General features: G+C 43.5%; 1 protein-coding gene across 1 annotated transcript in view; it reads left to right on the plus strand.

Moving 5' to 3' along the window:
* Positions 1–349: 349 nt before the first annotated feature.
* IL17RC (interleukin 17 receptor C) overlaps positions 350–12086 on the plus strand; it is a 42683-nt gene continuing 30946 nt past the window's right edge. The window contains exons 1-5 of the mRNA XM_070936770.1: positions 350–442; positions 4901–4919; positions 5699–5860; positions 8589–8663; positions 8754–8863. Coding sequence (XP_070792871.1) covers positions 350–442; positions 4901–4919; positions 5699–5860; positions 8589–8663; positions 8754–8863 — 459 coding nt within the window. The remainder of the gene's footprint in view (positions 443–4900; positions 4920–5698; positions 5861–8588; positions 8664–8753; positions 8864–12086) is intronic.

Raw genomic sequence — 12086 nt, forward strand, 5'->3', positions numbered from 1 at the left:
GGTAGTAATTGCAAAAAAGGGAGGATATTTATTTACGAAGTCAGATCTGGCAAGCCAACCTAGGAAGTATCTTCCCGGATTTGGCAGCTCTTCGGATCTTCTTGTTCCTGCGGGTCGTGAAGAGATTTTGGGCTAACTTCAGTCAACTGGATCCTTACTCTGCTTGTCAGCCTAACTCCAAAAGTTGGAAACGCTGTGAAGACACCAATTCCTTGGAAGAAAAAAACGGGGAAATCGTGTACCAAGGCAGGATTTAAACTTATTCTGCGGAAAGGCAGAAATGGGAGGCACAGGATCTGTATCATGCTGGTAATGAGTTACAAGAGGAGCGATTGCTTGGCTACCTGAGATGCAGCTACTTGCCTTGGTGCTGTTCCTAACTCACCTGATTTCTGCCTGCTTCCCCCTTGCAACCTCGCTGAACACTGTCAGTTGCTCACCGGTAAGTAAAAGTCTTGTCATAGTGGTGGGAGGAGGCAGCGAAGTTTAGAATCGGATGAAATAATCTCTAGGATCTGTTGTTCCCTTCCTTTTTCCTTAGCAGGCTTGTATTTTGCATTACTGCTGCGTTGCAAATTTGCCCTTGGCATTTTGGCATCCGAGATTGATCAGGACCTCCGACAGTTTGATTCTCTGTGGAGAAGCATGTTTATACCGTGTGAGCATAGCATATTTGTCCCTCTAGTGGAAGAGGGATTGTTGATAAGAAGGATTATAGTAGCCTCAGCTCGGCCAAAGAATCCTTGTGTCATGATATGAAAGTTTTGGAGCCTTACCTTACTTAACAGCATTCCTTAGCAGATTCAACACTTGCTGTGATGTAGGGTCTTTGGTGCTCTCTGAGCTTGATGGTTTTCTTGCAGACATTTCATTACCCAACTAGGTAACATCATCAGTGCTAGCTAACCAGGTGTTACCTAAATGGATAATGAAACGTCTGCAAGCAAACCACAATATTCCCTTGTGGACTAAAGGAGCTGTTTTAAATAATTTGTGAAGGGCCGCATGGTTGCTGCATCATTGGAGGCTTTCCAAAAGAAGACTAGACAACCATTTGTCTGACATGGCATAGAGTCTCCTGCCCAAGCAGGGGGTTGGACTAGAAGACCTCTGAGGTCCTCTTCCAACTCTATTGTTCTATGTTCAGCCCTGAGCTACAAATATTCTCTTCCTTTGTTCTTGCTAGAACGGGTTGTTGGCTAACAATGCCTTATCCCAACTATTTTTGATGTCTTGGATTTGTACGTTTGTCAGAGGTTTAGTAATACAGGAAACAGCAGGATAAAGCTGGACAAGTTATTTCCTGGGAACAAGATAAGGCATATCAAGGAAGAATGAGTAAAACTGGAGCTGTGTTGCAGTGATGTTGCAATACTTAATGAAGACAAAATCTGTATTTGAAGGACAGTGGCAGATAGTACAGTGCTCCAGGGGGTTAACATCCTTGCCCAGACAGAGGGTCATGGGTTGCCCTCTCCCCTCTTTGGAGGAGCTTTATAGCTCCCGCTGCCTTAAGAAAGTTCAAAACATTCTTAAAGATCCATCTCATCCTGGGCACCCTTTTTTCTGAACTATTACCATCTGGCAGACGGTACGGGATAATAAAAACATGGACAAATAGGCTGAAAAGTGCTTAACGCATTGTAAGCCGCCCTGAGTCTCCGGAGAAGGGCGGCATATAAATCAAATGGAAAAAAAACCCAGCTTCTATCCCAGGGCAGAAACTATATTGAATTCTACCATATAGTGTAATATTAATACAATATTTCAATTCAATTGTATAGAATGTGGAGGATGTGTGTTTTTATATGTATAATGTACACTGAAGATGATATTTAATTTGTTGTACCAGGTGCAATGACAATAAAGTAAATTAACTACAAATTACCCTATCACCATAAGGGTGAAGGTGCTTCCAAGAGTGTAGCCACTAGAGACACACAGATTATTTGTTTCAATAGGATTAGGTAGAAAGTAGTTGAGGAAAAACAGCATTTCTTAAAAATCTTAAGTCTTCCACATGAGATAAATCTTTTCCTGCTTTGCTTTGTAATCAGTGGCAAAATAGGAGTTGTTAAGTAGGGTGATTGAAGAGACGGAAACCAGGCTCAAACAACAGTTCTTTATTTCTAACTATGTACAATCCAACATTTGCCTGCCTGACAGCTTGCCTTTATATAGGGAGCTGTCAGGAGGCTCATCAGTCAGGTTTGAGTATTTTTCCCGCTTGTTTAATGGACCCGAGTGAAGCCTATTGCTTCACTGTTAATATCTAACAGGAGTATTCCCCAATTCAATTCCTTCAGGAGCAGAAAGAGAAAAGAAGACTCTAATGAATAGTAGTTACTAGATATGAAAAAGTGGAAGAGATTTAAACTTAATACAAGATATTATTGAATTTTTATTCATAATAGCTCCTCCAACTTCCTCAAAGTGACATCAGCATTTTAGAAAAGCCCCCAAGGTTTGGAAAAGTTAAGGGAAAACATGTTTTTAGCTGGGGCGGGGGTGGGGGAGGACTTCCATAAGCAACATTTTCTGGAAATACAAATTAATTGCTGTGGCAAGATGAAAGACGAAATTGAGAGGGAAATGGAACAGAATAAACTGAAAAAAATGACATTTCTGAATTGCTTGGGTTGGGTAGCCTCCTCAACATTGCATCACTGTGTGTTATTAGAGATCTCACTGCTGTGTGTTATTGCAGAGTTTTAAAATGGGGATTGATTAAGTCACTTTTTTTCAGTGTCATCATAACTTTGAACTGTCACTAAATGAATGGTTATAAATGGAGGAGTACTGGTACTAAAATGTTGTTTAAAAAATACTTGTTTGCTGAATTTTGACATATGCTGCAGCACAGCCAGTAATATACACTGCTCAAAAAAATAAAGGGAACACAAGCAGAAGACATCCGAGATCTGAATGAATGAAATAGCCTTATTAAATACTTTGTTCGTTACATACAGTAGTTTTGTGTTCCCTTTAGTTGTTTGAGCAGTATATTTACTCAACTCTCAATTGTCATAAAAAAGATCTGAAACTCGTTCCAAATGCTCTTATATTCAGCTAAGTGGCAGTAAGCAAAGTCACATTTTGAATTTTTCAGCTTGGTTCTCCAAATCTCCCATCATGTCAGCAAATGGATTGGATAATGGCAAATAGAATACCACTTCTCCATTCAGATTAATATGCTTAGGATGTACTTCCAGTAGGAAACACTGATTACAAGTAGTCCATGACTTACAACCTCAATTGGGACCAGAATTTCCGTTCTGAGCAATACATTTGTTAAATGAGTCATTCCAATTCTATGACATTTATGTGGAGTCTTAAAAAAGACTTCAGTTGTTGCATGTATCACTGCAGTTATTAAGTGAATCATGCAGTGGAGAGAATACGGCTTCCCCCATTGACTTGGCAGGACAAGAAACAATGGATGGAAACTAATTGAGGAGAAAAGCAACCTGGAATTAAGGAGAAACTTCCCAACAGTGAGGACAATTAACCGGTGGAACAGTTTGACTCCAGAAGTTGTGGATGCTCCATCACTGGAGGCTTTTAAGAAAAAACTGGACAGCCACCTGGCTAGATGACCTCCAAGGTCCCTTCCAGCTTTATTCTGATTTATTTTAAATGCTGATCACATGACCCCAGGATGCTGCAACCGTCATAAATACACGCTAGTTGCCAAGCGTCTGAATTCTGATCACACGACCATAGGGATGCTTTTTTTCAATGCCGTTATAATTTTGAACAGTTACTAAATGAATTTAGGTTTTAAGTCAAGGACTAACTGTTTTTCCAAGAGAGACTAAGAACTTTTCGTCTCCTCGCTCATTTGGCAAGGAGCTAAAATGTTTTTGGCAGACATTACATGTGATGTTGCCAAATTTTACTCAAGTTATTTTACACAAATGGCTTTAGCTTTTACTTGAGAGCAGGTGTGTCCAACCGGCAGCCCATGGATTGCATGTGGTTGTGGAAAGCTAATAATGCGGCCTCACAATACTGTTCTGCCCCAGCCCCGGATTCCCGAGGATATTGACACACACCAACGGTCCTTATCAAGTTTATTAAGTAGCAAGAATAAACCAAAGTCCGGCAAAGGTTGGCAACCAGTCCAGAAAGCAAGATATGATAAGACTTTTCCAAAAAATGCTCTGATGGTAATTACAAGTTGTTTCTAGCAAGAAACTTACTAAATGTGACTTAAATAGGCTAAGGAAGTGGCCAATTATCCTCAAGCCTTACTCTCGAGGAGACCTCCTCCTCCTGAGTAGCCACTCCTGCCTTTTGGCAGCCCTGCGTGCTCGAACATTGAGAAGAGGCTCCTCCACTTCGCTCTCTCCACTTGAAGGAGCCTCTGGAGGTTCTGAAGGCCCAGGCTGAGTCTCTGCCTCTGGCACCACATCCTCTTCAGCCTCCTCGCTGTCCGACGCGAGCGCCGGCTGCACAGGCTACTGGCGCGACACCACACCAGCCTCCTCGTCGTCGGGGTCAGCCACGATCCGCGCTGGCGGCTGGCAGGCCACAACAAATACTTTTATTAAAATATTTTAACATTTGTGATTTATAATAAGTTAGCTATATTTTATATAGAACCCAAGACAAATCCTCTTCACTCAGTTCAACCCAGGCAAGCCAAATTTTGGAGGGTTATAAAAATAATCTCAGCTGGACTAGATGATTTTATCCACTTTCCCTAGTGCATCCAATTCCTTTCCTCATTTTTTTGATCTTTGATGGTAAACCAGTAAGGTCAATCAGTTGTTTTAATATTAGCCTGGCTGGCTATATTGTGTAATGGGAGCTGGGAAAATGGGTTTATTTTGAATATATATATATATATATATATCCTGGTCATTGAACCTGCTCCTTCCTTTCTGTCCTTCTGCAGGGCCTGGGCTGTCAGCTAAGTAAGTATATGTTTCTCTCTCTCTCTCTCTCTCTCTCTCTCTCTCTCTCTCTCTCTCCCTCCCTCCCTCCCTCCCTCTCTCTCTGTGTGTGCGTGTGTGTGTGTGTGTGTGTGTGTGTGTGTGTGTGTGTAAGTTCATTTTCCTCGAATTAGTGCATTATAGTTGTGGTAGACAACAATCCTCATCTTAGTCGTGCTGGCTAAGAATGGAGAGAGTTATGGTCCATGATACCTGCATGGTGCTGAGGAGACGAAAACTGATTTTTCAGTTTTGTGTGGTTCCTCAGGGTTCACGATAGCAACCTATGTGGCTTGTCTGGAAACTAGTCAGACAGGATTAATTAAGCTCTTAAGAATGGTTTGCTTGCATTTTATGATGACGATCATGCAGTTTCTCTTTCTATCCTGCACGCTCACATACCCAAAGGGAGAACACAAATTATACCTTGTGATTTCATGCCAGTAATATGTAGTGCCTTCTCACGCGAATAAAACATGTTGGAGAATGAGAGAAGAAAGGGTGGGGGAGGGCGGGCATTAACGGAGAAAATCCATTTGGAGGCACCTCTTAAATTCTTGGGGTTCCACCACTACCTGCGGCAAAAATGTTTGAGAATGTTTCTCCTCTTCTGCAGAACATTGATTTGCAACCATATGGAAAGCAACCTTGGCTAAAGGTCCCCCTATCCTTCAGTCTGCAAAGCACAGCTAGGTTGGGTAAGGGAGCTTCCTCTACTAGCCCCCATTCACTTTCTCTTTCCATCCCCACTTTGATTTCAGAAAAGAAGGATGTTCTGTGTATACTTGGTGAATCCAGATCAGATCCAGAACTAGATCCAATCCTAGGGCTGGTACAGATGAATTCAAGGAACACTCTTTGGTGCCCAGAGGAGGGAGACTGCACTCCCTGCGTACAAGTGATGTTAACTCTTGGATTGCTGGGTAAGGGAGGTGACCCAAGCATCTGTTCTTGGAAGTGTATTTGTGTCAGCTGCTAGCATTGGATGCTGGAGGTGGGAGGGGCCCAGGAACTTGGTTTCTTGATGCTGCCATTGTATTACTAGTCACTAAATGAAATGTTGTAAATTGAGGATTATCTGTAACTGGAAAAGATGCTACAAAGCTGCCTAGGTGATAACAATAGCACTTAGACTTCCCAGTGCTTTACAGCCCTCTCTAAGCAGTTTACAGAGTCAGCGTATTGCCCTAAACAATTTGGGTCCTCATTTTACCCACCTCAGAAGGATGGAAGGCTGAGTCAACTTTGAGCTGGTGGGAATCGAACTGCTGTCAGTCTGCAGAATTAGCGTGCAATACTGCATTCTAACCATTGTGCCACTGCGGGCCTGTGGCTCATGTTGATATAATTGTGGGGTTTTTTTGGCCCAAGATACTTCACAGTGTTGGGGGTGAGAAAAAGAGATGGAGGGGGAGTCTTGAGCTCCTAAATCAAAAGTGGGACATAAATAAATCTAATAAATAAATAGATTCTTGCATTTCAGATGCAAAAATCCAGGCTTCGGTTCTCAGACTAGTTCACGAGGTTAGCATTTTAGAGGAATGGATGATACCTGGTTGTAGTACATCAATTTTGCAGGTAGAAAATGCCAACTTTATCTTCCATTAAAATTCCTCCTAGGTGATAAGGCTAGAAAAGGCCTCCTCCTTAAGCTCCAGCCAGTGCCACCAGTATTGGGCTATATGACCAGGCTTTCCCAAAGATAGCACTTTCAAGGCTGCTGGGACATGAAGACCAAATAGCCCACTCCAAGTCTGTATTGGATAGAGGTTCTGGAGGTTTCAGTTCTGAGACACGTGGAACAGGGGTGGGTTCTACTTACCTTTACTACCAGTTCACAGCGGGGGCCGCACGAGCGCACTTACTTCGCTCGCTCACGTGCTCTTCTGTGCATGCGCAGAAGTGTTTTGATGACTTCTGCGCATCAAAACACTTCTGATTCGGGGTCGGTGGGCGGGGCCTCCTGCCGGTTTTACTACCGGTTCTATAGAACCGGTGCGAACTGGGGGCAACCCACCACTGATGTGGAAGGACATTGAGTTAAGAAAGGATTTTACACAGGAGTGGGCTTCAAAAATTTTAGCAAGGGGTTCTTTGCCCAGTTGCTGGGTGGGCATGGCCATGGTGGGCGAGGCCTAGTCGGCCTCCTGCACCACAGGGGGGTGTTTTTGCCCTCCCCAGGCTCCGGAGGCTTTCTTCAAGCCTCCGGGAGGGCGAAAACATCCTCCCCAGGCTCTCGAGGCCCTCTGGAGGCTGGAAATGGGCCCATTTCCAGCCTCCTGAACTTCTGGTAGGCCTGTTTTTTGCTCTCCCCGAGCCTCTTCACGCGCCCTGCACTTACCTATATCCAAAACAAGCCATGTGGGGACTCCTGGGTTGGGCCATCTAGGAGTGGGATTTGGGGGTTCTCCAAACTGCACAGAATCTTAGCTAGAGGTTCTCCCAAACCCCTGTGAACCCCTAGCAGCCCACCCCTGATGTTACAGGCCAATTATTTGAGTTGGTACGAGGCATCTCCTTATGTCCGATACCCTCCATAAGCAGTCTTCTCCCATTTGTCTTTGCTGACGAGCAATGATGGACATTGTAGTGCAACCCAGCTGGCAGACACTAAATCAGCGAAGACTTCTTTAGTCCTTAGACTTCACAAAGCATTCAAGAGCTCTCCTCTTGCTGTCAAGGAAGCTAAAATCTCATCCTTGCCAACCTTGCTAAGTCTCTCTGCCATTAGATCTCTTTTTCCTTATTTCAATTTCCCACCCCAAAAAATCAACAGCAGTCTCAAACTACAACCAGCCACCAGAGGAACAAGTTGACAGGCATTTAGTGTCTTTCAAAAAGGAAAAGGAAATAATTGCTAGCAAACTATAAATCTTTTGTTCTGCATTTTCCATTCTTTTAGCCCTATGTAATATGCAAAAAAATAATAATTAATAGATCAGTTGGGCTCTTTTATTCACAAATATCATTGAATTTGAAAGGTTGTCTTTGCAATCTTTGATTGGTAACATCTGTATGATAACTCATAACACAAATAGCATAAACTGCTCTAAACATTTGGACTGTTGCAGCCAAGGACTTGCGGGACCGCCTTCTGCCGCCGATAGCCTCCCACCGTCCAGTACGCTCCCACAGAGAGGGACTCCTCAGGGTGCCGTTGGCCAGGCAATGTCGGCTGGCGACCCCCAGGGGGAGGGCCTTCTCTGTGGCAGCCCCCGCCCTCTGGAACGATTTGCCCCCGGAGATAAGAAGGATATCGGATCTTCGGGTCTTTCGCCGAGCCCTGAAAACTCTTCTTTTCCAGCAAGCAGGGCTGGCATGAACCCCGCCCCCCTTTTTTAGTTTTTAATGGTTATTAATTGTTTAGTTTTAATTTGTTAATTGGGTTTTAATTCGCACTGTTTTAATTCGGGCCAAAGTATATAATTCTTTTAATTAATTTTAAATTTTGTATTGTTATGTATTTTAGTTTTGGCTGTGCACCGCCCTGAGTCCACTAGGAGAAGGGCGGTATATAAATTGAATAAATAATAATAATAATAATAAAAGGACGGTTGAGTCTGTGGTTTCACCGTATTGCTTCATCTGTTATCTTTGGCAAAATAGATGCATTCCAATAAGCAAGGCCTCATTCCTTTTGTTTCTTTCTAGAGCCACCTACGTTGGGTGTAAAACAAGATGGAGGAGCCAACAAGATCAGAGAGCAACCTAAGGGACACCCTAAGAGTGAGTAGGGCCTTCTTGACTACAGCTCCTTGTTACCTGATGGAAACTGTCCTTATTTTGCTTTTGATCCTGCTTTCTTTCTGTCTCCAGAAATCCCACGAACACACATTTTTCTCATGGCCGAAACGTATTCTTCTTCTCGTTGTGTTGAAGTGAAGGTCTGGCTTCCCTACAATTGGGAAAGTCAAAATAATTCCTTGGTAAGACCCACAGATTCCTAGAGGCATCCTCTCTCCTAGAGGTAGGAAGATCTAGTTCAGTGATGGGGAGCCTTTGGGCAGGGGTGGGCTTCAAAAATTTTAGCAAGGGGTTCTCTACCCAGTTGCTGGGTGGCCGTGGCCATGATGGGCGTAGCCTAGTCGGCCTCCTGCACCATGGCGAGGGGGAGGCATTTTTGCCCTCCCCGAGCTCCAGAGGCTATCTTCAAGCCTCCGGGAGGGCAAAAACAGCCACCCCAAGCTCTGGAGGCCCTCTGGAGGCCAGAAATGGGCCCATTTCCAGCCTTCCCGAACTTCCGGTAGGCCCGTTTTTTGCCCTCCCCGAGCCTCCACGTGTACCCTGCACTTGCATGCATCCAAAATGAGCCGCGTGGGGACTCCTGGGAGGGGCGGGGTGGGGTGGGCGGGGCCAGCCAGGAGTGGGATTTGGGGGTTCTCCAAACTGAACAGAATCTTAGCTAGAGGTTCTCCCAAACCCCTACGAACCCCCAGCAGCCCACCCCTGGCTTTGGGGCTAGGTGTGTCAAAAGTTCAGAAAGTCCTAACTGGACTCTGCTGGTGTGTCATTTTTGCCTCCCACCACAAAAAAACAGACATGTTTATTTATCCTTTGAAAAAAAAAGAGGTCCAATCATGAATGGTGCCATATATTGTATAAAGGAATGTCAAATAGTTACAAAAAAGAAAGAAAGAAAGAAAGAAAGAAAGAAAGAAAGAAAGAAAGAAAGAAAGAAAGAAAGAAAGAAAGAAAGAAAGAAAGAAAGAAAGAAAGAAAGAAAGAAATATGAGTGAAGCAAATTCATTTTTGGAGTCTGGCTGTCAAGAATAATTGTTGTTGGGAGTTGGTGAATTTGGCATGTCAGCCAAAACATCATGGTGTGTCTCTTTTGACAGACATGTCATACATTCATCATCACTGACCTAGTTATTTATTATTATATTGATTCTCAGCCCTTCTCTGGAAGGGTGTCTTGTCCTAGGCCAAATGTACATAAACATAGCAGACAGGTAATGCAAACTTTACTGTTGGTTATTTACTACAACTCTCCAAATGGCAGGAATGTTGTTAGCACCATACACATATACAAACATTGGAGAGAATTTCCAAAAGTCACGGAAGCTCTTCTTAATCAAATCCCAAAGTTTCCAAGTCTGAAGTAGAAGGCAAAAGAGTAGTCAGGGGGAGGCCCAAGGGTCAAAGCATCACAGAAAGTTTGTCAGAACCAAAAAAAGTTGTGGGATTCAAAGTCAACATTCAAGACACACAGAAACTCAGAGCCATGTAGGTGCTGTGGTTAGAATGCAGTATTGTAGGCTAATTTTGCCAACTGCCAGCAGTTCGATTCTCACCGGCTCAAGGTTGACTCAGCCTTCCATACTTTTGAGATCGGTAAAACGAGGACCCAGATTGTTGGGGGCAATATGCTGACTCTGGAAACTGCTCAAAGAGGGCTGTAAAGCTCTGTGAAGCCGTATATAAGTCTAAGGGCTATTGTTATGGAAAGATGAGACCAAACAACATTCCTGGTCAGCCAGAGACAGTTTATTGCGCAGTTTCAGAATCAGATTTGTATCTGCAATTCTGAACAAAGAAGAGCTCTGATACAACTGCTTTTATACATATCCAAGACAAAGGATTTTGTGAGCACAGCAGTTTTCCATATATGGTTAACATACATTTGTTACATGATAATTGATACTTTCTAAATTACTAAATTCCTACATTATTTTCTAGTTCATAAGATTATCTTAGCTAAACAACCTTCCTCAGTTCTGTGATTGCTGATGCATAGATTCATGGCTGCTTTGGATAATAAGTAACTTTTGTTTCATATGGATGTCCTTGCATTCTTGACAACTAGGCCCCTCAGAAGATATATATTACCAAGAATGGAATTTAGCTGACTTAGTGTAATCTCTAAACCAGCACATTTCTTTCTTATAATAATGTGAATAAAGAGGGTCCTTCAGTGTTCATATAGCTGACCCTGTACTATTCCTACATCATTCACATTACTATTGCTATTACTATCTGGATTAGCAGAGGGTTGTTGCCAACCAAGAGACTTGGGTTTTGCTATTTTGCAAAGTAGAGCAACCAGATAAGTGAAAGCAACCAGAACCACTTGTGAAGAGTCTCAACGCTAGTTTGTTGCTAGTCAACTATGTTTACAAGAATGTCACCTGACTGACCTCATTTCCCTGGAAACAGTAGGCTAAGGCTACAAGGATTCTGGGGAGAGATCAGGGGTGTGCTGCTTCCTGTAATGCAGTGACCCCAAACTTGAGCTCCTCTTAACTCTTCCCTCCAGTCTAGCTGGAGATTCCACCACATCCAGTGCCAGTGTCACCATTACAGGAGAACACAACTCCTTTCTCTCAAGAAGCCTTTGTAGAGCACCTTTGCCCTGCTCTCTTCTATACACGACAAGTCCTTGCTCTGGGTGGAGGTGGCAGCAGTGGTGGGATTCAGCCAGTTCGCACCACTTCGGGAGAACCGGTTGTTAATTTTCTGAGCAGTTTGGCAAACTGGTTGTTGGAAGAAATCATTAGGGCAGAGAACCAGTTGTTAAATTATTTGAATCCCACCACTGGGTGGCAGGTCAGGCTCCTCATCTTCAGACACAGTGGCTGCTTCTGTTGATTACCTGATGTCTCTGCCTCAGGTGTTTGCCATTCCTGAGGCAATAGTTCATCCAGTAATCCTGAAGCAGGTTGCGCATTGTCAGTCATTTCATCTGAGGACAATGGTGCACATGGGGGTCTCCCCTCATTTTATCCTGCAAAGTAGGTGGGGTGAAGAGAAACAACCAGTCTACAGTCACCCAGTGAATTCCAAAGTTGAGAAGGCACTTCACTTGAGCCTCCAGAATCATGTTTCTCAGCCTTGACAACTGAAGATGTGCTGACTTCAACTCCCAGAATTCCCTAGTCAGCAATGTATTTTTTGATCCCAGGTGGAGCTCCCAACCAATAATAACCTACCAATGTTGCCATGGAGTCCTTTGTCCCTTAAAAATGGATTCCATGACTATACTAATATACATGCGTGCTTATTCTGTGTACTTTGTTTTGTGCTCTATTTGTTTATTATAATGTACACAAACTGAATTAGATAGGGTAAAATGGCTGGCCTTCTCCAGACTGACAGGCTATCTGATCTATTTGGAAAGCTGAAAAGGAAGGCATGCTGGTAATCATATAC

This window comes from Pituophis catenifer, unplaced genomic scaffold, assembly GCF_029215685.1.
Source record: "Pituophis catenifer annectens isolate HBS135680 unplaced genomic scaffold, rPitCat1.0.hap2 SCAF_2, whole genome shotgun sequence".
NCBI classification, from domain to species: Eukaryota; Metazoa; Chordata; class Lepidosauria; order Squamata; family Colubridae; genus Pituophis; species Pituophis catenifer.